The sequence below is a fragment of the Hemitrygon akajei genome, chromosome 7 (genome assembly GCF_048418815.1).
Source record: "Hemitrygon akajei chromosome 7, sHemAka1.3, whole genome shotgun sequence".
NCBI classification, from domain to species: domain Eukaryota; kingdom Metazoa; phylum Chordata; class Chondrichthyes; order Myliobatiformes; family Dasyatidae; genus Hemitrygon; species Hemitrygon akajei.
In genome coordinates this window covers 15,580,884-15,607,358 of record NC_133130.1, presented here as the reverse complement: position 1 = coordinate 15,607,358, position 26,475 = coordinate 15,580,884, and the positions used below count along the sequence as shown (strand labels likewise).

Below are 26,475 nucleotides of genomic sequence, written 5' to 3'. Positions count from 1 at the left end.
ACGGCCCCGGCAGATTCACCGGTGAATGTTGCCTCACCTGGAAGGATTGTTTGGGGCCCTTAATGGAGGGAGGGAAGAGGTGAATAGGCAGGTGTAGAACATTGACCACTTACACGGATAAGTGCCAGGAAGGAGATTAGTGGGGACAGATGAATGGACAAGGGAATCACAGAGCAAGCACTCTCTGCTGAAACCAGAAGGGGGAAGGTAAAGATGTGTTCGGTGGTGGAATCCCTCGGGAGATGACAGAAGTTGCAGAGGATCAAGTCGAGTCAAGTCAAGTCACTTATATTGTCATTTCGACCATAACAGCTGGTACAGTACATAGTAAAAATGAGACAACGTTTTTCAGGACCATGGTGTTACATGACACAGTACAAAAACTAGACTGAACTACGTAAAAAAACACAGAGAAAGCTACACTAGACTACAGACCTACACAGGACTGTATAAAGTGCATAAAAACAGTGCAGGCATTGCAATAAATAATAAACAGGACAATAGGGCAAGGTGTCAGTCCAGGCTCTGGGTATTGAGGAGTCTGATAGCTTGGGGGAAGAAACTGTTTCATAGTCTGGTCGTGAGAGCCCAAATGCTTTGGTGCCTTTTCCCAGACAGCAGGAGGGAGAAGAGATTGTATGAGGGGTGCATGGGGTCCTTCATAATGCTGTTTCCTTTGCGGATGCAGCGTATAGTGTAAATGTCCATGATGGCGGGAAGAGAGACCCCGATGATCTTCTCAGCTGACCTCACTATCCGCTGCAGGGTCTTGCGATCCGAGATGGTGCAATTTCAAAACCAGGCAGTGATGCAACTGCTCAGGATGCTCTCAATACAACCCCTGTAGAATGTGATGAGGATGGGGGTTTGGAGATGGACTTTTCATCAGCCTTCACAGAAAGTAGAGACGCTGCTGGGCTTTCTTTGCTATGGAGCTGGTGTTGAGGGACCTGCTGTGATGTGTTGGATGCAGAAGCTCATGGGGTTGTAGATGAGGACAAGAGGAACTCTATCTCTGTTAAGGTAATGAGAAAATGGGTTGAGCGTGGATGTCTGGGGAATGGAGGAGACGCAGCAGTGGTCAGTATTAATGCTGGAGGAAGGGTAATCCTGTTCTTTGAAGAAGGAGGACATCTCTGATACTTATACTTAAAATAATGCTTACCATCCTCTTTATCAACTGATCTATACAATGCTGGAGGGAACCACAGATGTCCAACCTTACATGTAGCCTTCAGAATCAGAATCAGAATTAGGTTTAATTGACTGGCATATGTCAACAAATTTGTTGTTTTGCAGCAATACATAATCAAAAAACCTGTAAGTTACCATATATATATTGTAGTGGAATGGGCAAAGAAGTGGCAAATGAAATACAATGTTGGAAAGTGTATGGTCATGCACTTTGTTGGAAGAAATAAAGGGGCAGACTATCATTTAGATGGGGAGAGAATTCAAAATGCAGAGATGCAAAGAGACTTGAGAGTCCTTGTGCAGGATACCCTAAAATTTAACCTCCAGGTTGAGTCGGTGGTGAAGAAGGTGAATGCAATGTTGGCATTCATTTCTAGAGGTATAGAATATAAGAGCAGGGATGTGATGTTGAGGCTCTATAAGGCACTCGTGAGACCACACTTGGAATATTGTGTGCAGCTTTGGGCTCCTTATTTTAGAAAAGATATACTCACATTGGAGAGGGTTCAGAGAAGATTCACAAGAAAGATTACAGGAATGAACGAGCTACTGTTTGAGGAATGTCTAGCAGCTCTTGGGCTGTATTCCCTGGAGTTCAGGAGAATGAGGGGGGATCTCATAGAAACATTCAAATGTTAAAGGCCTGAACAGATTAGATATGGTAAAGTTATTTCCCATGTTAGGGGAGTCTAAGACAAGAGGGCATGACTTCAGGATTGAAGGACGTCCATTTAGAACAGAGATGCAGAGAAATTACTTTAGTCAGAAGGTGGTAAATCTATGGAATTTGTTGCCACGAGTGACTGTGGAGGTCAAGTCATTGGGTGTATTTAAGGCAGAGATAGATAGGTTCTTGATTAGCAAGGGCATCAAAGGGTATGAGGAGAAGGATTCAAAGTGGGGATGACTGGAAGAATTGGATCAGCCGCGATTGAATGGCAAAGCAGACTCGATGGGCTGAATGATCTACTTCTGCTCCTATATCTTATGGTTTTATGGTTTTATATATATATATATATATATATATATATATATATATATATATATATATATATTTATGGTGTGTGTGTGTAAAGTGAAATTACGTAAGTGGTGCAAAAAGAGAGCAAGACAAAGTGCTGTTCAGAAATCTGATAGTGGAGGGAAGAATCTATTCCTGAATCAGTGAGTGTGTGTCTTCAGGCTCCTGTACCTCCTTCTTGATGGCAGCAATGAGAAGAGGGCGTGATCTGTGTGATGGGGGTCCTTAATGACAGATGCCACCTTTTGAAGATGTCGTCGATGCCGGGGAGTCTAGTGTCTTTGACGGAACTGGTTGAGTTTACAACTTTCTGCAGCTTTTTCCTATCCTGTGCAGTGGCCCCTCCATATCCAACGGTGATGCAATCCAATAGAATGCTCTCCACAGTACATTTCTAGTAATTTGTGAGACTCTTTGGTGATGCTCTAACTCCTAATGAAATATAGCTGCTGTTGTCCCTTTGTAGTTGCATCCGTATGCTGGGCCCAGGATAGATCTTCACAGACATTGACACTCAGGCACTTGAAACTGCTCACCATTCCCACTGCTGATCCCTCGATGTTCCTTCTACTTCCCTATCCTGAAGCCACAGTCAATTCATTAGTCTTACTGATGTTAAGTGCAAGCTTGTTGCTGTAGCACCATTTAATTAGCTAATCTACCTCACTCCTGTACGTCTCCCTGTCACCATCTGAAATTCTGCCAACAATAGTTCTGTCATTGACAAAGTTATAGATGGCTTTTGAGCTATGCCTAGCCATGCATTCATGGGTATGGAGAGGGTAGAGCAGTGGGCTTAGCATGTATCCTTGAGGGGTGCCAGTACTAATTGAGAACCTTCTCTCTCTACCCTAGCACTGGTCATGGCCCAGTCCGAAGGAAGAGTCCCACTTGCATTAAGAAGTTACGCCTTTTTATTCTCTTCAAGATCCCTTCAAAAATCTATCACATCACCTACCCCATTACCTTTTCAGACAAATATATTTTTCATCTTTATCTACTCTATAGGGTGCTCACATTAAATTTGCAACACATTGCTGTGGACTTGTTCCCTTGTGTTTATTTTATTTACTTAGAACTTAGAGATACAGCATGACCACAAAGTTGCACCACCCAAATGTACCCAAATGACCGTCTATCTCTCTATCTACTTAGCGATAGAGTGCGGTGTGGGCCCTTTCAGCCCTTCAAACCCCCTGCGAAACCCAATTAATCCTAACATAATCATGGGACAATTTTCAATGACCAACTAACCTTCCCGGTACGCCTTTGGACTGTGAGAGAGAACTGGAACACCCGGAGGAAACCCACATGATCACAGGAAGAAAGTACAAACTCCTTACAGTCGCTGGCAGGAATTGAACCTGGGTCGCTGGCGCTGTAAAGCATTTTGCTAATCACTATGCTACCATGCCATGAAGTTTCTCTAAGCATTCTTAGATTATTATCGTTGTGTTCCAAACCATGTATACCTGTATCGTATGGAAAAATCTGTCCTGGTCATTCTTGGACATCTTGGTTTAAAAGTACAAATGCATTGAAAAACTGAATAAATTTTGTGTTTTTTTTTACCTAGGTGGGATCACCATTTGAATTTTCCATTGAAAGTTCTGAGTTACCAATCGAGTTTACCTACCAGGTAATTCCATCAGTAAAATATAACATTATTAAGGACTAACATTATTCACCATAAACATTTACTGTACATGCATTAGGAATTTGCTGCAGTGTGTTGGTCAGGGCGCGACATGCAAAAAAAAACACAACATTCAACAATTATAAAGAATAAAGAATTATATCAAAATAAAGTTAGAAATGAAAGTATAGATATGGCATAAAATGTACATTAATGTATAAATACATAAATAGTGATAGAGTTCCTAATGTCCTTACCTACCATCCCAAGTGTCTTCGCATCATTCTCTGCAATTTTCGCCATCTCCAGGTAATTACAGGCTGGTGAGCCTGACATCAGTAGTAGGTAAATTATCGAAAGGTGTTCTGAGAGATCGGATATACAAGTATTTGGACAGCCAAGGGCTGATTAAGGATAATCAGCATGGCTTTGTGCATGGTAGATCATGTTTAACGAATCTTGTAGAGATTTTCGAGGAGGTTACCAAGAAAATAGATGAAGGAAAGGCTGTGGATGTTGTCTACATGGACTTTAGTAAGGCATTTGACAAGGTCCCACATGGGAGGTTAGTTCAGGAGGTTCAGACACTGGGTATCCATGGAGAGGTTGTAAACCGGATTCAAAATTGGCTGTGTGGGAGATGACAGATGATTGCTTCTCAGACTGGAGGCCTGTGACTAGTGGTGTGCCTCAGGGATCTGTGCTAGGACCATTGTTGTTTGTTGTCTATATCAATGATCTAGATGATAATATGGTAAATTGGATCAGCAAGTTTGCTGATGACACTAAGATTGGAGGCGTGGACAGCAAGGAAGGTTTTCAAAGCTTGCAGAGGGATCTGGGCCAACTGGAAAATTGAACCAGAAAACGGCAGATGGAATTTTAGACAAACGTGAGGTGTTGCATTTTGGAAGGACAAATCAAGGTAGGACATACACAGTAAATGGTAGGACACTGAGGAGTGTGGAGGAACAAAGGGATCTAGGAGTTCAGACACATAATTCTCTGAAAGTGACGTCACAGGTAGACAGGGTTGTAAAGAAGGCTTCTGGCATCCTGGCATTCATAAATCAAAGTATTGAGTATAGGAGTTGGGATTTTATGGTGAAGTTGTATAAGACATTGGTGAGGCCAAATTTGGAATATTGTGTACAGTTCTGGTCACCTAGCTATAGGAAGGATATCAGTAAGATTGAAAGAGTGCAGAGAAGATTTACTAGGATGTTGCCGGGTCTTCAGGAGTTGAATTACAGGGAAAGATTGAATAGGTTAGGACCTTTTTCCTTGGAGTGTAGAAAAATGAGGGGGGATTTGATAGAGGTTTACAGAATGTTGAGGGGTATAGACAGAGTAAATTCACGTAAGCTCTTTCCACTTAGATTAGGAGAGATAAATATGAGAGGACATGGCTTTAGGGTGAAAGGGGAAAGGTTTGGGGGAACATTAAGGGGAAATTCACTCAGGGAGTGTGGAACGAGCTGCCATCTGACATGGTAAATGCGGGCTCACTGTTAAGATTTTAAGAATAAATTGGATAGATACATGGATGGGATAGGTCAGGAGGGTTATGGACTGGGTGCAGGTCAATGGGACGAGCGGAATAAAGTTTTGGCACAGACTAGAAGGGCAATGAACATGAGTTGAAGAGTCCTTGAAAGCGAGTCCATAGGTCATGGGATCAGTTCAGTGATGGGGCAAGTGAAGTTGAATGAAGTTGCACATTAATACACATATATCAACTCAACCAATCATGTGGCAGCAACTCAATGCATAAAAGCATGTAGATATGGTCAAGAGGTTCAGCTGTTGTTCAGATAAAATATCGGAATGGAGTGGAAATGTGATCTAAGTGACTTTGACTGTGGAATGATTGTTGGTTTGAGTATCTCAGAAGATGCTGATCTCCTGGGATTTTCATGCACAACAGTCTCTGGAGTTTACAGAGAATGGTGCAAAAAACCCCCCCAAAAAATCCAGGTAGCAGAGGTGGTATATGCAAAAATGCCCCGTTACTGAGAGAGGTCAGAGGAGAATGCCCAGACTGGTTCGAGCTGACAGGAAGGTGACAGTAACTGAAATGTTACAACAATGGTGTGCAGGAGAGCATCTATGAATACACATGTCGAACCTCAAAGTGGATGGGCCACAGCAGCAGAAGACCAACTCAGTGGCCATTTTACATACACTCAGTTGCACTCGGAGGTCCCTAATAAAGTGGCCACTGAGTATGCAATATTGCAAACGATTCAGAAGTTGGGTTGCCCTCAGCATATGCTTGAATTTTTTTAGTGTGTCGTACTAGACAGTCGGCCGTTCTTGTCTGGTGCGTGGTGTCAGAATTGGTCTCCTTTCTGATTAACCGGGTCATGATATGAATGTTCCTGACTTGACCCTTGTATTTTTTACGAGGCCGAGTGGCTAGCTCGATGCTCAACCCGGCACGGATGGAAAGCGCGCTCAGGGGTGGCCTGACTTGGATTCGAACTCGGGAGCCTTCGCTCCGGAGTCCGGCATTGATGCCATTGCGCCACCAGCCAGTCACACGCTTGGATGTGTTGTTCGTTAATGTAAACAACAGATTTCAGTGTATGTTTCAATTCACTGAACATGTGGAAAATGAATGAATGAATGAGTCTGAATTTTTAACACCTTCCCTTTTCCCCAACTTTCTCCAACACTCAGGTGATATCAAAAGGGCAAATGGTAGCTATCGGCAAAAGTAACCTGACTCAAGTCCAGTTAACACCTGATATTTCTTGGGCACCGGCAGCACACCTCATTGTCTATTTCATCAAAGATGATCTCGTGGTCAGTGATGACATCCTTTTGAATGTGGAAGGAATCTTTACAAATAAGGTAACCTTTGACACCCCTATTGAGCACCTGTCAACCTCCACTTTAAATATACCCAAGACTTGGTCTGCACAGCAGCCTGTGGTAACGAATTCCTCAGATTCTCCACCCTCTGGCTAAAGAAATTCCTCCTCTTCTCTGTTCTAAAGGGGCCTCAAGGTGGCCTTCCTTGAAATTGGGGAGGGGTGGGGGTATCAAATGCAGTTTGGGTGATAATTTTGTGAAGCGTGATTTACAAGAGTGATTATGAATTTCCTGTTTTCTGTCATTTTAATTCTTCGTACCATTCCCACTCAGTTCTCTCTCTTTAGGCATTGGTATTTGCAACTATTATTGGTTTATTATTGTCAATGTACTGAGATACAATGAAAACGTTGTCCTGCACACTGTTCATGCAGGTCATCATCGTCAACATCAACAACATCATCATCATTATTATGTGCCATTTCGTATGATGTAGGCGATCATGGTCTCATGACCATGATTACTTTTGGCAAATTTTTCTACAGAGGTGGTTTGCCATTGCCTTCTGGGCAGTGTCTTTACAAGGTGGGTGATCCCAGCTATTATCAATCTTCTTCAGAGATTGTCTGCCTGGTGTCAGTGGTCACATACCAGGAATTGTGATATGCACAGCTGCTCATACGGCCATCAACTACCTTCTCCCATGGTTGCACGTGACACCATATTTAGTTTCACTAAACGTGACACTATATATAGTTTCATTAAGCATTCTTGTTTATTTAAATAATTAATTTTGGACACCGTAGTTTTACTTTGAATTAATTTAATGTTTGAAACTACAAAGCATAACAAGGAGCACCTTACGCCACATTTGGTAGAAACCTATCTCCACCCCGCCACACGTCATCCAGATCAGATCGGACCGTTCCAATTCAAGTTCATGTTCATGTTTAATTGTCATTCCACTATATGCATGAATACAGCCAAATGAAACAGCGTTCCTCTGGGGCTGAGGTGCAAAACACAAACCAACAGCCATACGCAGCCCACGGCACATTTGGTATATATAATTTATTTATTGAGATACAGAACGGACTAGGGCCTCCCAGCCCTTCGAGCCCTGCTTCCCATCAAACAACAACTTTAGCTGCAGCCTAATCACAGGACAATTTACAATGACCAATTAACCTATCAACTGGTACATCTTTGGAGTTTGGGATGGAACCAGAGCACCTGGAGGAAACCCACATGGTCATGGGGAGAACGTGCAAACTCCTTACAGACAGCAGTGGGAATTGAACCTGTGTCGCTGGTACTGTAAGGCGCTGTGCTAACCACTACACAATAGAAAATGATATCGCTTACGATAGCAGAAAAATATACAGTCAGTCAGAAAAGAAAGCCCACATCCCTGTGTGTCATGGCCTGTAGCTCGATGGTGCATGGGATGTTGACTTGGGACAAGCACGCAGCAGTACTCAGCACACACTCGTGCAGCCGTAGACAACCCAGTCCAGCTCATCATTCCATAGTGCATCGTGATAGAAAAATGTAAAGCAATAACAAAGCAGAATAAAGTGTAACAGCTGCAGAGAGAGTGCAGTGCAGGTAAACGATAAAGTGCAGGATCACAACAAAGTAGATTGTGAGATCAAGAGTCCAATTCATTGTACTACACAACCATTTAGTAGTCTTATGCCAGTGGGGTTCCTCCAAGAGGACCCTACTTTGTCATTGGATTTGGAGGCTTGCATGCATCAATGACCCAGTGAGCTACGTTGGCTGGAGTCAGGGCCTTATGCTTTGGCTTTTGGTAGGGTCACCCATGCCAAACAGGTCAAAGGGTAGAGGCCAGAGTAAGAGAGATCCACCGGTCTCCAGCTTCGGGGGTTCAGCTCAGGGCTAACAAAGCTGTCTTGTAAATCAAAATTATTATGGAAATAGCAATGAAGAATCCTTTTACATCCGAGTACAAAGGAATTCCTGAGTCTCCACCCACTGACAGTAGGAAGCTACAGACATGATGAACACAGCCTGAGATGGAGGACCTTCATTGCTGCCCTAAACGATGATGATGATGACGTCGACCATAGTGTAATGGGATGGTGGTGGTGGTACCTGCTTTCAGGCTTTCAAGTCGGAAGTTGGGAGAGGTGAAGATAGGTTTAGAGAGTGTGGAGAGAAAATTTATCAGGATGCTTCCTGGATTAGAGTGTGTGTCTTATTAAGGGTAGGCTGAGCAAGCTAGGGCTTTTCTCTTTGGATGATAAGGAGGATGACCTGCTAGAAGTTTATAAGATGATAAGAGGCATGGATAGAGTGGACAGCCAGCGCCTTTTTCCAAGGGCGGCAACAGCTAATATGAGAGGACATACTTTGAAAGTGACTGGAGGAAAGTACCTGTGGGATGTCAGAGGCAGATCTTTATATGGAGAGTGGTATGGAACAGACTGCTGGGCACAGTGTTTGAGAGACATTTAAGCAACTCTTAGATATGCACATGGATGATAGAAAAATGGAGGGTTATGAGCGAGGGAAGGGTTAGATTAATCTTGGAGTACTGGTCGGCATAACATCATGGACTGAAGGGCATGTAATGTGCTGTACTGTTCTATGTTTAACCAATACAGGTTTCACTTTCCTGGAGTACAGAGCAGGCAAAGCCAGCTGACAGTGTCTCTCTCAATGTGTCTACCAATGAGGTCAACTCACTTGTTGGGATCCTGGTCGTGGACAAGAGTGCGCAGCTTCTCAAAGGAGGAAATGACATCACCGAGGAACTGGTATGTGTTGATTCAAAGGTCTCTTGGAAACCTGATGGCTCTACACTTGACATATTTGGTAGGAAATCAAGAAAAGTCAGCTGACATGCTTTTTTCACTGAGGTTGGGTGGGACTACAACTAGAGGTCATGGGTTAAGGGTGATAGGTGAAAGGTTTAAGGGGAACATGAGGGTAAGCTTCTTCATTGAGAGCAACCTGCTAATGTGGAATGGGCTGCCAGCACAAGTGGTGTATGTGAGTCGATTTCAACATTTAAGCTAAGTTTGGGTATGTATATGGATGGCAGGGCTATGGAGGGGTATGATCCCGGTGCAGGTCAATGGGAGTAAGCAGCTTAAATTGTTTCAGCAAGGACTAGATGGGCCAAAGGGCCTGTTTCCGTGTTGTACTTTTCTATGACTCTATGATTAATTAATAGTGACCTTTCTGTAGATTTTTCAGTTCCTATGTGAGAGACTGAGGCTCAGGTCAATAAGTCATGATGCCTGATGCTTTGTATTGGTATTGGAATTTGGGGGTTCATTGATTGGGATTCAGTTTATTTTCCAATGTATCACATAAACCAATAGTTGGTAACTGCAGATACTTGTGAACATTCATTAACTGGTTATTGTTGTTTGGTCATAGTGAGGTACAGTGAAAAACTATGTTTTACAAGGCATCATCATATCTGTGCATTGAGGTTGTACAAGGTAAAACAATAACAGAATCAGAATAAAGTGTTATAGTTACAGAGAGAAAACAGTGCAGGTAGACAGTAAGGTGCAAGACGATAACAAGGTTTGCTCACTATGTGCCATGTCATATGACATGGGTGATCATGGTCTTTCCATGATTGTTCTTGGCACATTTTTCTGCAGAAGTGGTTTTCCACTGGTTTCTTCTGGGAAGTCACTTTATAAGATGGGTGTCCCCAGCCATTGTCAGTACTGTTCAGAGTTTGTCTGCCCGGCGTCAGTGGTCACATAACCAGGACTTGTGATATGCATCAGTTGCTCATACGACCATCCACCAGCTGCTCCCATGGCTCCAAGTGACCCTGACTAGTGGGGGAGATGGGGTAACCAGATGCTACAGCTTGCGTAAGGGTGACCTGCACGCTACTGGAGAGAAGGAGTGCCTTACACCTTCTTTGGTAGAGACCTATCTCCACCCCACCACCCATTATGGCAAGATAGATTATGAGAAGAGTCCATTCAATAGTCTTTTAGAAGTGGGGTAAAACCCGCTGTTAGAAGAGTGTCCTTGAGCCCCAGTGAGATGAAAGAATGTCCGGAGGGATTTGAGTTCAGTGCAGGCAGGTAATAAAGTTTAAGGTCAGAGCGAGGTAGATTGTGAGATCAACAGTCCACTTATCGTTCCTGGGAACCATTCGATAGTCCTATAACAGTGGGGTAGAAGTTGTCCTTGACCCTGATGGTATGGGCTTTCAGGCTTTTGTATCTTCTGCCTGATGCTGGCCTGGCCCAAGGGGAAGACAAATCCACATCTCAGATTTAGTTTTATTAACATAGCTCATATGTTCTTGGACTCTTCAGAAATCTCTTTGTTGAGGGGGAAGAGCTTACTTATTTTTAAATTTATTTTAGAGATACAGCATGGTAACAGGCCCTTCCGGCCCAAGGAACCCACGTCACCCAATTGCACCCGTGTAACTAACTAATCTGTACATCTTTGGAGTGTGTGAGGAAACCAGATCATGTGGAGGAAACCCATGAGCTCAAGGGGGGGAACGTCCAAACTCCTTATAGACGGCGAAGGGAATTGAACCTGGATTGCTGGTGCTGTGAGAGGGTTATGCTAAGCTGCTACGCTGCCTCTGCTGCTCCTGAACGACTGAGTGTGGGTCCTCCAGCTCTTGTATCTCATTCCTGAGGTAGTAATGAGAAGAGAGCATGCCCTGGATGGTGAGGGTCCTTAGTCATGGATGCCGTCTTCTTGCTGCATTACTCATGAAAATGCTCTCAACAGTAGGAAGGGTTGTGAAGTGATTTGATGCCTGGTTACCAATTGGCTCTTTTGACCTGTAGTTTATATACATTCTGATCACAGGTCCTTCAGACACTGATCAACACAGCTAAAGGTAACACTGGATTTCCCTACAGCCACAATGTATTTCAGGTATGTGAATAATGGGATTAGTAATCTGAGCAACACACACAAAATGGTGGAGGAACTCAACAGGCCAGGCAGCACCTATGGAAATTAGTACAATTAATGTTTCGGGCTGAGACCCTTCAGCCTGATTGGGAAAAAGCTGAGGAGTCAGAGACTTTCTTATGCTGATTCCTCATCTTTTTTTTTCCAGTCCTGACGAAGGGCTTCGGCCCAGAACATCAACTGTACTTTTATCCATAGATGCTGCCTGGCCTGCTGAGTTCCTCCTGCATTTTCGCACAAGATTGTGTGGCCGCCATTGCAAGTTTTCATACAATAGTTTGCTGAGTGAAAGGAACAAGTTATTGATTTTTATGTTTTTGATGTTTTGTTGACAGAGGAGTGGGCTAATAATATTAACAGATGCTCGGATCCTGTTCGCTGAGTTTTTGTGTAAGTATGAATCATGAAATATTTCAGTTACCCCTGGTTATTGAGAAATGGAGATCCATTTGAAAGGTGGATAAATATGTCCTGTATCCAAAGGGTCGAGTTTAGTTGTTTCACAGTTGTTGAAGTTGTGGTTACAGCTTCAGATGAGGTTATTTGGACAATTGACTCCATAATGCATTAACAACAGTCCACTCTGCTGTTCAGATTCAAAGTAATTATCAATGCACTTACAACACTGTTCTAAAGTCTTAGGCATATGTGTATAGCTAGGGTGCCTAAGACCTTTGCATAGTACTGTATGCACAATGTGGAGCGGAGAGCAAGTTTGCACATCAGGCGGGAGCAAAGGATGTTGGGAATCACGAGGATGGTGTGTCGTGGGAGTGGCATGGGACAGCTGCAAGGGGAGTGGGGTTGGAGCGGGTGCAGACACACCCGGCCCCTGAGATGGCCCTGACCCAGCCAATGTTATTTAACTCCGAGCAATTGGTTTATTGATCATTACAGAATGTCTCTCTGGTGCTTCCTGCTCCCTTCCCTCTCCCTTTCCCTTTTCCCAACCATGATTCCCCTCTCCCTGCCCCCTTCACCACTCTCAGTCCACAGTAGAGACCCATATCAGAATCAGGTTTATCATCACTCATATATGTCATGTAATTTGTTTATTTTTGTAGCAGTACAGTGCAATACATAAGATTACTACAGTACTGTGCAAGAGTCTTAGGCACCCTAGCTATATATATGTGCCTAAGACATTTGCACAATAGTGAATATGGGTGATGTGGTATCACGGCGGCTAGTGCAATGCTTTACAGTACCAGCACCCTGGGTTGCATTCCTGCCGCTACTGTATCAGGCCAAGCCCTTTCTTCAGTACTGGAAGGGAAGGGGGAAAGTCAGAGTAAGAATGTGGGGGGAGGAGAGGAAGAAGTACAAGGTGGTAGGTGATAGATAAAACAGGGAGAGGGAAAGGGGGTGAAGTTAAAGAGCTGGAAGTTGATTGGTGAAAGAGGTAAAGGACTGGAGAAGGGCAGGTCTGATAGGAGAGGACAGAAGACTGTGGAAGTAAGGGAAGGGGTAGGAGCACCAGAGGGAGGTGATGGACAGGTAAGACCATGAGGTGAGAGAGGGAAACGGAAATGGGGAATGGTGAAGGGGTTGAGAAAACCATGTTCATGCCATGAGGTTGGAGGCTTTCTGGACAGAATGTAATCTGAGAATGGCCTCAGCACGACAGTACAGGAGGCCATGGACTGCTGAAATAGGAATGGGAAGTAGGTTTAAATGGGTGGCCGCCAGGAGACTCCACTTTTTCTGTTGGATGGAGCAACGGTGCTTTCAAACTATGTTGGGTCTCACCGATATACAGGAGGCCACACCGTGAACACCCAGCACTGTAGATAACCCCAACAGAATCACAGGTGAAGTGTTGCCTCACCTGGAAGGACTGTTTGGGGTGTTGGATGGTAGTGAGTGAGGAGATGAAGGGCAGATGTGGCCCTTGTTCCCTTCTTCTTCAGGTGGGAGGCGAAGGAGGAGATTGCTAAGCCTCTGGCGATGATTTTTGCATCATCAATGGGGACAGGACAGATTCCAAAGGATTGGAGGGTTGTGGATGTTGTTCCCTTAATCAAGAAAGGGAGTAGAGATAGCCTAGGAAATTATAGACCAGTGAGGCTTACCTCAGTGGTTGGTAAGTTGATGGAGAAGATCCTGAGAGGCAGGATTTATGAACATTTGGAGAGGTATAATATGATTAGGAATAGTCAGCATGGCTTTGTCAAGGACAGGTCGTGCCTTACGAGCCTGATTGAATTTTTTGAGGATGTGACTAAACACATTGATGAAGGAAGAGCAGTAGATGTAGTGTATATGGATTACAGCAAGGCATTTGATAAGGTACCCCATGCAAGGCTTATTGAGAAAGTAAGGAGGCTCGGGATCCAAGGGGGCATTGCTTTGTGGATCCAGAACTGGCTTGCCCACAGAAGGCAAAGAGTGGTTGTAGACGGGTCATTTTTTGCATGGAGATCAGTGACCAGTGGTGTGCCTCAGGGATCTGTTCTGGGGCCCTTACTCTTTGTGATTTTTATAAGTGACCTGGATGAGGAAGTGGAGGGACGGGTTAGTAAGTTTGCTGATGACACAAAGGTTGGAGGTGTTGTGGATAGTGTGGAGGGCTGTCAGAGGTTACAGCAGGACATTAATAGGATGCAAAACTGGGCTGAGAAGTGGCAGATGGAGTTCAACCCAGATAAGTGTGAAGTGGTTCATTTTGGAATGCGGAAGCAGCACCAATATAGTTATTGATGTAGCATGGGAAAAGTTGGGGAGCGGTGCTGGCGTAGGAATGGAACGTGGACTGCTCCATGTAGCTGACAAACAAGCAGGCAGAGCTGGGACTCATGCGAGTGCCCATGGCCATACATTTTGTTTGGAGGAAGTGGGAGGAGCTGAACGAGAAATTATTGAGAGAGAGGACCAGTTCCGCCAGACGGAGGAGAGTAGTGGTGGAGGGGAACAGGTTAGGTCTATTATCTAGACAGAAGCGGAGAGCTTTAAAACCCTCCTGATGGGAGGTGTAAGAGTATAGCGACTGGACATGCATGGTGTAAATGAGGTGATCAGGGCCAGGAAACTTGAAGTCATTGAAAAGATCCAGAGCATGTGAAGTGTCACGGATGTAGGTAGGAAGGGGCTGCACCGGGATGGGGGGGGGGGGATAAAACTGAGTTGAGGGATGCAGATAGAAGTTCAGTGGGACAGGAACAAGCAGAAGCAATGAGACTACCTGGACAGGTAGGTTTGTGGATCTTGTATAGGACTTAGAAGTGGGTGGTGTGGGGTAAGGGAACTATGAGGTTGGTGGCAGTGGATAGTCAGTGATGATCTGGGTGACAATGGCCTTGTGCTCCTTAGTAGGGTAGTAAGAGGAGGTGTCACAGAGTGGTTGCCTGGCTCAGCAAGATAGAGGTCAGTCTGCCAGACAACTTTGGCACCCCCTTTATCTGTGGGTTTGATGGTAAGGTTAGGATTTGTGTGGAAAGAGTAGAGAGCAGTGCGTTCAGAAGGAGGTTAGAGTTGGAAAGAGGAGTATAAAGTTGAGACAGTTGATGTCTTGTCGATAATTAGCAATGACAAGATCCAGAGCCAGCAGACGACCAGAGTGGGGTGTCCAGGAAGAGGAGGGGGGCCGATGACGGGAGAAGGAGTCTTTGGTGCAGGCTGGAGACTCATTGCTAAAGAAGTAGGCACTGAGATGGAGGTGGCGGAAGAGCTCAGTATGATGGATCTAACTTCACATCTATTTTTCCAGTCCTGATGGAGGATCTCAGCCTGAAGTGTTGACTGTTTACTCTTTTCCAAATTTGCTGCCCGGCCTGCTGAGTTCCTACAGCATTTAGATTGTGTTCTTCACATTCATGTGCCTATCTAAACATCTGTCCCACAAAACTCCCTAATACTTCTGCCTCAACCACCACCCCAGGCCCCCACCACCCCCTGTCTAAAAAAACTTGCCCCTCACATCTCCGTGGAAATGATCCCCTCCCACTTCAAATGCGTGGTCTCTGTTATTAGCTATTTTAACCCTGAGAGCAGGATTCTGTCTGCTGTTGCTTTATTATTATTAACATACAGTATGTACCGAGACGCAGTGAATAGCTTGTCCTGCACCCTGTTCATAACACAGTGCATTTCGATTGAACATAGAGCAGTATAGGCCCTTCAGCCCACGATATTGTGCTGACCTTTAACCCACTCCACAATCAATGTCATGCTTCCCTCCTACATAAACAGCCAATTTTCCTTCATCCATGCCCCCACCACCTCCCCAGCAGGGCGTTCCACATATCCACCACTCCAGAAAAAAAAAACACACAAGCCTCTGACATCTGCTTACTGGTTCCACCAACACTTTAAAATTTTACCACCTTGCATTCACCATTTGTGTGCCGTGCGTCCTATATCATGGGCAATCATGGTCTTTACAAGACAGGTCACCCTTCTGATAGGTGTAGCACTGGCTTATCCCTCCCGATCAGGGTCACGTGAAGCCATGGGAGCAGGTGGTGGATGGTCATATGAGTAGCTGATGCAGATCACAAGTCCTGATTATGTCACCACTGATGCCAGGCAGACAATCTCTGAAGAGTATTGATTATGGCTGGGGTCACCCATCTTGTAATGACACTGCCCAGAAGAAGGCAATGGCAAACCACTACTGTAGTTTATAATTTGCCGAGAACAATGATTGTCAAAGACCACGATCGCCCACGTCATATGACATGGCACATAATGATGATGTCATATGACACGGCACATAATGATGGTGATGATAATGTTCTGAAAAACGGATCAATAACACAGTACTGATGGGGTTAAACGTGGAAGGTATGATGTATAAAAGCCAACGTGGACCTTGCAGGCAAACAGCCTAATTCCACATTGTAAATTCATTGCGATTCCAATAATTTTTAACTCCAGAGGGATTGTACCAAACACTTCCTGGCTGAAATAGAGTTGTACATGAACCTGAATCTTTGTACTGCTACAACTCTTGGAAAGAAGGCAAAACTCCTCTCCTTTATCCCAGATTTAGTCTCCTAATCCGAGGAAAGATGTATTGGCCTTAAAGATGGAGCTCTGGAGTTTTTCTGGGAAGGTTGATTTTTGGAAAAAAGCTAGTTAATTTAGAGTAAAGTAAGTTCCATCTTCACTGACATAAAGAACAACGAGAGTCATCTTGAAATGTATAAATGTTTTTGAGCACTTGGCAGAGTGAACTGCCTGTAACCTTAAAGTTAGAGCTCATGGTCTCAGGATAAACATTTTTACATCTGAGAAGATCATGAACATTTTGAATTCTGTGTCATAGAACATGGAACAGTACAGCAAAGAAACAGGCCCTTCAGCCCATAATGTTGTGCCAAGCCAATTAAGTTAGTAATCAAATAATCTGATTTCTAAATCAAAAGAAAGCCCTAAACACGGATCCCTTCTACCTTCACAATGTCCATATCCCTCCATCTTCCTTACATCCTTGTGCCTACCAAAACATCTCTTAAAACATCTGGTATTTACCTCTTCTACCATATCAGGCAGCACATTCCAGGCATCCACCATTGAACCTGCCCTCCCCCCCCACCTTCCCACCTTCAATGCATGCCCTCTGGTATTAGACATTTCTACTCTGAGAAAAACATACTCCCTGTCTACTCTATCTATGCCATTAATAACCATATAGACCTCTTTCAGATTCCCCTCAGCCTCTGCCGCTCCATAGAAAGCAACCCAGATATATCCACCCTTCCATGATAGCACATGCCCTCTAAACCAGGCAGCATTCTGGCCAACCTTTTCTGCACCCTCTCTAAAGCCTCAACATCCCTCCTATAGAGGGGAGGCCAGATCCTCAGAGATTATGGGATAAATCACTGAGTACTCTCAGCGGCCACTTTATTAGAACAGGAGTGGAACCTTCTGCAATCTTCTACTCCTGAAGTACATCCACTTCAGGGTTCAATGTTTTGTGCATTCAGAGAAGCTCTTCTGCACAGCACTCTTCCTGCAATCTGTGGTTATTTGAATCGTTGTCGCCTTCCTGTCAGCTTCATTGAGTGGATAGTTAGAAACATTTTCTCGGAGTGTAAATGGCTAATACAAGGAGGCATAATTTGAACGTGATTTGAAGAAAGAATAGGAAGTTTGTCAGAGGTAAGTTTGAGGTGGCTGTGTGGAATGCATTGCCCCGAGTGGTCCATTATAGGGGCATTTAAGAGACCCTTAAATAAGCACATGGATGACAGAGAAATGAAAGGCTATGTCCCAGTTGCAAGAAAACGTTTGTGAACACTTTGCAATTACCTCATTTTCAGCATTATTTACTCATAAAATGTGGTCTGATCTTCATCTAAATCACTATAATGGACAAATACAATCAGCCTAAACTAATAACAAACAAACAAACAATTGTATTCTCCATGTCTTTATTGTACACATTGTTTACAGTCCAGGCTGGAACAGTTCATATGAGAACCCATGTATTTAATAACTAGTAGAACCTCCTTTGGCAGCAGTAACTTCCACTAAACATTGCCTGTAGCTGCAGATCAGACTTGCACAATGGCGAGCAGGAATGTGAGACCATTCCTCCACAGAAAACTATTTCAGTTCATTAATATTTCTGGGATACCTTGCATGAAAAGCCCTTCAGGTCATGCCACAACATCTCAATTGGGTTAAGGTCTAATCATTCCAAAACATCAAAACATGTATTTTATTCTTTTTAAACCATTTTTTTTGTTGATTTACTCTTGTGTTTCGTATCATTGCCGTGTTGCATTACTCGTCCTGTAAAATGTCTTAATTACAATTTTGAATACATTGTTCCCTCAATGATTGAAGTTGTCCAGGCCCTGCGGCAGCAAAGCAGTTCCAAATGATGGTGCTCCTTCCACAGTTGGGATGAGGTTTTGGTGTTGATGTGCAGTGTCCTTTTTCCTTCAAACATAGCGATATGCATTTCTGCCAAAAACTTTAACTTTTGTCTCATCTGGCATGGAGCATTGTCCCAGAAGCATTGTGGAAGATCCAGGTGGTCTTTGAAAACTTGAGACATGCAGCAATGATATTTTTGGAGAGAAGTGGTTTCCTCCATGGTGTCCTTCCCTGAACACCATTCTTGTTCAGTGTATTTCTTACAGTGGACACATGAACAGAGACTTTAGCAAGTTCTAGAGATTTCTGCAGGTCTTTAACTGTCACCCTTGGGTTCTTTTTCACCTCCTTCAGCATTGCATGTTGTGCTCTTGATGTGATCTTTGTAGGACACCCACTCCTAGGGAGAGTAGCAACAGGACTGAATTTCCTCCATTTGTAGACAATTTCTCTTTCTGTGGACTAATGTCTTTAGAAGTACTTTTGTAGCCTTTTCCAACTTCATGCATCTCAACAATTCTTCTTCTAAGGTCCTCTGAAAGTTGTTTTGATCGAGGCATGGTCCACGTAAGCAGATCTTTCTTGAGAAGAGCAGACTCTGTCAGTAACCTGACTTTGTTTGTCTTTTTTATTGGGCAGGGCACCTCTATAACCCACACCTCCAACCTCATCTCATTGATTGGAACACCTGACTCCAAATAGCTTTTGTAGAAGGCATTACCCCAGAAGTTCACATACCTTTTAAAACTTAGACTGTGATTGATTAAATAGTGTGCTCAGTATTGACAAGAAGAGTACAATTGTTTATGTGTTAGTTGTTTAGGCAGATTGTGTTTGTCTGTTAGTGTGACTTAAATGAAGATCAGGCCACATTTTATGAGTAATTAATGCAGAAAAGGATTCACAAACTTTTTCTTGCAACCAGTAGGAGGGAAAGGTGCTTGGAAGTAGGTACAGAGGAGATGTCAGGGGTAAGTTTTTTACGCAGAGAGTGGTGAGTACATGGAATAGGCTGCCGGCAGCGGTGGTGGAGGCGGAAATTATAGGGTCTTTTAAGAGACTCTTGGATGCCTACATGGAGCTTAGAAAAATAGAGGGCTATGGATAAAGCCTAGGTAGTTCTAAGGTAGGGACATGTTTGGCACAGCCTTGTTTGCCAAAGGGCCTGTATTGTGCTGTATATTTTCTATGTTCTATGTTTCTATTAGATCTTAGACCAGGTGAAAGGTCAGCACAATACTGTGGGCCGAAGGGCCTGTACTGTGCTATACTGTTCTGCTATACGTGAACAGAGAAGAAAATAGATTGGAAAAATAATGAGGCACTGAATTTTCTGTGATCTTATTGAATGACAGGGTAGGCGGGTCTGAATGGTCAACTTCTGATTGCATTTTTCTTCTTATTTGACAGAATATGTAAGCCATAGCAGTAAAAGAAACTGCTTTGATTAATCCTGGCCCTTTTGGATCCCAAACTTGAAACACACCTTCTCAACTTGAAGTTGTAAAAAGGGCACTCAAAGGGCTTCAGCTTCATAGAGTCACAAAGCCCTTCGGCCATCTAGTCCACGCCAAACTGTTACTCTGCCCAGTCATATTAGCCCTGACTTGGACCCTAACCCTCCATATCCTTCCCATCCATGTACTTGTAAAAATTTCTTTTAAATTTTAAAATCGAATCTGCATCCTCCTCTTCCACTGGCAGCTTATTCCACACTCTCACCAGATGCTCTCTTTAAATATTTCACCTTTCACCCTTAACCCATGACCTCGAGTTCTAGTCTCACAAAAGCTCAGTGGAAAAAGCCTGTTTGTATTTACCCTATCTATACCCCTCATCATATCGTATAACTCTGTCAAATCCCCCCTCATTCCCCTCTGCTCCAGGGAATAAAACCCTAACCTATTCAATCTTTCCCTATATCTCAGGTCCTCATACCCTGGCAACATCGTTACAAATTTTCACTGTACTCTTTCAATCTTCAGATCAAAGAGGTCCAATAATGAGACTTTCCTTAAAAGTGCACAGCATCTGATTTTTCAGATAACTTTGACTTGCCAAACTTATGTTTTCGGTACTAAGCAGGGAGCTCTGCTAACTTTGTGTCTGTACTTCTGCAGACCCAGTCATGTTTAACGCCGATCCTGAGTTTAAGCTCGAGGGTTTCGCTGGTGTAGAAGAAGAAAAAGAAGAAGAGCCAGAAGATCAAAGAGTCCGGACATATTTCCCAGAAACTTGGATATGGTTGGACATGTTAACTGGGTAAGATATCAGCAGAAGTGGCAAAATGAATTAAATCCAGAAAATGTGAAGTAACTCACTTTGGAAGGTCAAACTTTAAGGAAGAATGCAAGGTTACTGCCAGAATTTTTAGCAGTGTAGATGAACAGAGGGATCTTGGTATCCACATTCATAGATCCCTCAAATTGCCATGCAAGTTGATGGGATTGTTAAGAGAGCATATAGTGCATTGGCCTCCATTAGTCAGGGGATTGAGCTCAAGAGCTGTGGCGTAATATTGCAGCTTTGTAAAACGCTGATTAAACCATACTTGGAACATTGTGTTCATTTCTGATTGCGTCTTTTATAGGAAGGGGGTGGAAGCTTTTGACAGGGCACAGAGTGCTACCTGGATTAGAGAGGATGTCTTATAAGGAAAGGCTGAGCGAGCTTTGGTTTTTCTCTTTGTAGTGAAGGAGGATTAGATAGAGGTGTTTAACGATGATAACAGATATCAATAGAGTTGATAACCAGTGGCTTTTCCCAGGGCGGAAATGCCTAATACAAGAGGGCGGAATTTTAAGGAGATTGATGGAAAGTACGGGGAGGGGAATTCAGATTGCTGAAATATTCTATGTTATAAAACTGAATTCAGTGACCTGACCCCAGGCAGATACTCACCAATAACACTGGACAACAATTTTTTATCAGAGGTGTTACTTCATCAAACTTTTTTTATTTATAATAAACCACTTGACTGGGAACACAAATATAATTTCACACTACTTGTATCACATAGGAATTTGGTGAAGCAAACAATAAACCAGAAATAAACTTTTATTGAGTATAATGCACTTAATTATCATATGAAGAGCGTTTGATGGCTCTAGTCCTGTATTCATTAGAATTCAAAAAGAATGAGGGGTGACCTCATTGAAACCTATCAAATGTTAAAGGCCCCGATAGGGTAGATGTTGAGAGAATGTTTCCAACGTAGGAGAGTCTAAGACCAGTGGACATAGCCCCAGAATAGATGGGTGTCCTTTTGGAACAGGGATGAGGAAGAATTTCTTTAGTCAGATAGTGGTGAATCTGTGGAATTCATTGCCATAGCCAGCTGTGGAAGCCAAGTGTTTCATTTGTACTCGAACTCTGAGGCTTCTTGCATAAGTGACCAACAATAATCAACCAGCATTGATGGATTCCAGTTGTGCAGGTATAATTTCTCTATGACCGCAATGTCCTAATAGAAACGTTCACCATGCTGGGCACTGACAACACCAAGATTTGCAAGGAAGAAGTCTAAATGGGAATGTAGAAAATTAATCTTGCACTTCATAGTTTTGTATGCTTGAAGAATGTTGCCAACCAGCTGCATGTAGTTTGGTGTTCTGTAGTTGCCAAGAAAATTTTCAACAACATCCTTTAATGCCTCCCATGCGATTTTCTCTGGTCCAACTAGAAGTTCTTTGAATTGCCTGTCATTGAAGACTGTTTGATTTGCGGACCAACAAAAATAACTTGGCATCACTTATTCTGACTTGTGTTATGAATTGAAGTAACTAATACAGTATAGGTAATTTTAAAAATGATGCATGATAGGGACATTTTGTGGTGATTTTCATGATCAACAGCCTAAAATCCTTAAGGTACATTCTAAAGGATTCAGGAAGGAAAATCGTTTTTGTCTAATGTAACTAAAATACCAATGTCTACATCCAGCTTTGCAAGGATTACTCAGTTCCAGATCTCACTGTTCACTTGTTCCAAGCATAGACCAAAGAATTGTGTTCCAAGGGTGGCAACAGTATGATACCCTTGGCACCAGGACAGTGCTAGATTGAGTATGACATCAAAGAGCCTTGATAAAGCTGATGTCATTGGGAAATGAGAGGAGAGCCCTCCCACTGATGGGTTACAATTTATGCAAAGGAAGATATTGTTGATTTATGGGAGGGGCGGTTTTGTTTTTCACTGCTCCTGACCAAATCATCTTCAGCTACATCACCAAATGGAGAGAAAGTCTGAAATGGTTGGGTTCATCAGCCCAATGAGTTTGGAGGGGGCAGTATCAAAGATTCAAAAGTTCAACATAAATTTATTACCAAAGTACATATATGTCACCATATACAACCCTGAGATTCTTTTTCTTGTGAGTATTCACAGTAAATACACAGAAACAAAAGAAATAATAATAATAATAAAAAATAAGCAATAAATATTGAGAACATGAGATGAAGAGTCTTTGAAAGTGAATCCAGAGGCTGTAGGAAAAAGTTCAGTGTTGGGGTGAATGAAGTTATCCCCTCTGGTACAAGAACTTGATGGTTGCAGGTTAATAATTGTTCCTGAACCTGGTTGTGTGGGTCCTCCTTCCTGATGACAGCAGTGAGAAGAGAGCATGACCCGGATGGTGGGGGTCCTTGGTGGTGGATGCTGCTTTCCTGCGACAGCACTGAAAGTAGATGTGCTCAGTGGTGGAGAGGGCTTTATGCATGATGGACTGCTCTGTATCAACTACGTCCTGAAGGTTCTTCCAGTCTTCCATTTTTGGGACTTTTATTTTCGTACTGTGATACAACCAGTCAATATACTCTCTATCACTCATCTATAGAATCCCATCAAAGTTTTAGGTGACACCCTAAATCTTGGCAAACTTCTCAGCGTGCATAGGCACTGCCATGCTTTCTTTCTAATGGCACACGTGCTGGATCTGTGAAAGATCCTCTGGAATCTAAAACCCGGGTATTTAAAGTTACTGACCCTCTCCACCTCTGATACCCCTAATGAGGACTATGTTGTGGACCTCGGGTTTCCTCCTCCTCTACCCAATAATGATTTCTTGGTTTTGCTGACTGTCATTGAGTGAGAGGTTATATTTGAGACACCACTCAGCCAGAGTTTTCACCTTTCAGGTATCGATTTTATTTGTAAAAGGAGAAAGAAGGATAGTTTCATGGGGAAATAGGCAGGGATGTACTGCTGGGATTTTCTAAGGAACTGGTTTGATGACATTTTGAATATTGTGAGCAGTTCTAGGCTCTGTATCTAAGGAAGGACGTGTGGGCCCTGGAGACTGTCTAGATGGTGGTCACAAGAATGATCTTGAGAATGAAAGGGTTAATGTATAAGATGTCCCTGTGCCTGTGCCTGAAGGAGTTCAGAAGGATGAGAGGGTGGGATCTTACAGAAATGTACTGGATCCTGAAAGACCTGGATAGAGTGGGCACGGGGAGGATATTTGCATTATTAGCAGTGTCTCACCTGAAGGCACAGGCTCAGAATAAAGTGATACCTTTTAGAATTGAGACATGAAGCAATTTGTTCAGCCACACCATGGTAAATCTGTGGAATTCCTTGCCAAAAAAAGCAGTGAAGGCCAGGTTACTGGATGCATTTAAGGTAAAGAGTGAGGGTAATAAGGGTATGAGGAGTTGCAGGGAGAAGATGGGAAAATGGGGTTGAAAAGAAAACAAGCATGATTGAATGTCTAGGTTGAGTAAATGGGCCAAATATCCTTATTCTCATCCTATACATTATGGGTGGAATGAGGCTCCCATAAGAGAAAAGAATATACAACATTCACTCTGTGGCCACTTTGTTATATACACCTGTACACCTGTTCATCAATGCAAATATCCAATTAGCCAATCATGTGGCAGCAACTCAATGCATAAAAGCATGCAGACATGGTCAGGAGGTTCAGTTGTTGTTCAGAAATCAATGTAAATCAATGGCTCCTCTCCTCTCTTATCAGTAGCAGATGTTACAACTTGTTTACCTCTGATCAGTGTCTCTCTCCCATTCTCTCTCATGAGCTGTTATCAGTAACAGCTGTCCTGGCATGTTTTCTTTTGTCTCTCTTACTCTCCTGTTAGCAGCATCGAAATAGTAACGGTTTGCGATTCTCCAAAAGGGGGGCATGGGCAACTCTGCACCCTTCTGCCCATCAGAGTTGTTCATCCTTTGTAACACCCCCATCCTTCTAGGAATTTTCACCAAAGGGGAAAATTAACTAATACAGAGTCTTACAGAATTACAGAATCTAACAAAATACAGAAGGTTTTTTTTAACTACAGAGCAATACAGATATACATTCAACTTAGCATCTAGATAAGCAGTCAGCGATTACATTATCACTTCCTTTAATATGCTATATCTTAATATCAAATTCTTGCAGCATCAGACTCCAACTTAATAACCTCCTATTTTTATTTTTCATGTTAGCCAGGAATACCAACGGGTTGTGATCTGTATAAACAATTAAGGGTCTTTGCGCTGAACAAATGTACACTTCAAAATGTATTGCTAAAACAAGTGCCAACAATTCCTTTTCCACCAAGTCCGTCTTTGCGGCACCCCCTAGCGCCTTCAAAGTCGGCTTTCCTAAAAACTTGTCTCATTTCCATCTCTGCTGGTTTCCTGTCTAGTTACCCACGCAACCAGATCAAATAATGGACTTATAGCCCAATTCACTGGCCCCCCAATTTGGTATCAAATCCCGGACGAGCCCCCAATTTGTTACGTACCCCGTAACTGGGTGTCTTACCAGCAAAGATAGAAGTGTCTATTGGAGTCTGGTGGTACTATTTTCAACAGTGTTTATTAGTAAAAATATACAAAACAATATCAATGCAAATATACAGATAATATACGTTAGCAATACTAAACCTAGAAGTGTGGGTATAAAAGTAATCAATAATAAACAAGCTGTATCGTTGTCTAGTGGATAATGAATTGTCACATGGAAATATAAAGTTCAGTTCAGTTCATGCAGGCTGAGGTAGTTGTTGGTCGTAGTTGTTGGTCGATGTGTTGTAATTATTGGAGAGAGCGAGAGAGAGAGAGCGCAAACAGTAACAGCAATTGTCTTGCAAACCTTCCTTTATGATCTTGATCCATCGATGTGTTGTTGCTGTGGCCATTCAAGTATGACCCCTCAGTCCTTTAGCTAGACCGTTCTTCCGTGGTGGACTCATCACCCAGGCAAGGGTGGACACATGCACAAGCCCCCACTGGCCTCGCTATGAACACTGTGAGTTAAAATTTACCGATCCTTCGTTTGGTCTCCGATGCCCCACACTTTCTCGTGGGTGTCTGATGCTCACTAGTGTGTCTCCTGGTGCGTCTGAGGGGTGTCACCCCAGACCTCACTTTTATCCCCATTCTCGGGGTCTCAAGTGTCAATCTGTTTTGAATGACTTAACCCATCAAACCAGCCCACACCAGCTGTCCAGCGAGGAATTTCAATGAATAGAATAGTACCAAGTAAACAATCCTTCTCCAAAAGACAATAACAGTAAATCAATGGCTCCTCTCCTCTCTTATCAGTAGCAGATGTTCCAACTTGTTTACCTCCTATCAGTGTCTCTCTCTCATTCTCTCTCATGAGCTGTTATCAGTAACAGCTGTCTTGGCATGTTTTCTTTTGTCTCTCTTACTCTCCTGTTAGCAGCATCGAAATAGTAACGGTTTGCGATTCTCCAAAAGGGGGGCATGGGCAACTCTGCACCCTTCTGCCCATGAGAGTTGTTCATCCTTCGTAACAGAACAAACATCAGAATGGAGAAGAAATGTGATCGAGGTGACTTTGACCATGGAATGATTGTTGGTGCCAGATGGGGTGGTTTGAGTATCTTAGAAACTGATGACCTCCTGGAGTTTTTACTCACAACAGATTTATGAGTGTACAGAGAATGGTGCAAAATAAAACATACAGCGAGCAGCATTTCTATGGGAGAAAGTGTCTTGTTAATGAGAGAGGTCAGAGGAGAATGGCCAGACTGGTTCAAGCTGACAGGAAGGTGACAGTAAC

General features: G+C 43.2%; 1 protein-coding gene across 1 annotated transcript in view; it reads left to right on the top strand.

Moving 5' to 3' along the window:
• The window catches only part of cd109 (CD109 molecule), a 247,971-nt gene that overhangs the window by 107,545 nt on the left and 113,951 nt on the right, over positions 1–26,475 (top strand). Inside the window, exons 13-18 of the mRNA XM_073050423.1 lie at positions 3,792–3,854; positions 6,534–6,707; positions 9,299–9,451; positions 11,505–11,573; positions 11,948–12,002; positions 20,561–20,702. Of these exons, the coding sequence (XP_072906524.1) occupies positions 3,792–3,854; positions 6,534–6,707; positions 9,299–9,451; positions 11,505–11,573; positions 11,948–12,002; positions 20,561–20,702 (656 nt within the window). The remainder of the gene's footprint in view (positions 1–3,791; positions 3,855–6,533; positions 6,708–9,298; positions 9,452–11,504; positions 11,574–11,947; positions 12,003–20,560; positions 20,703–26,475) is intronic.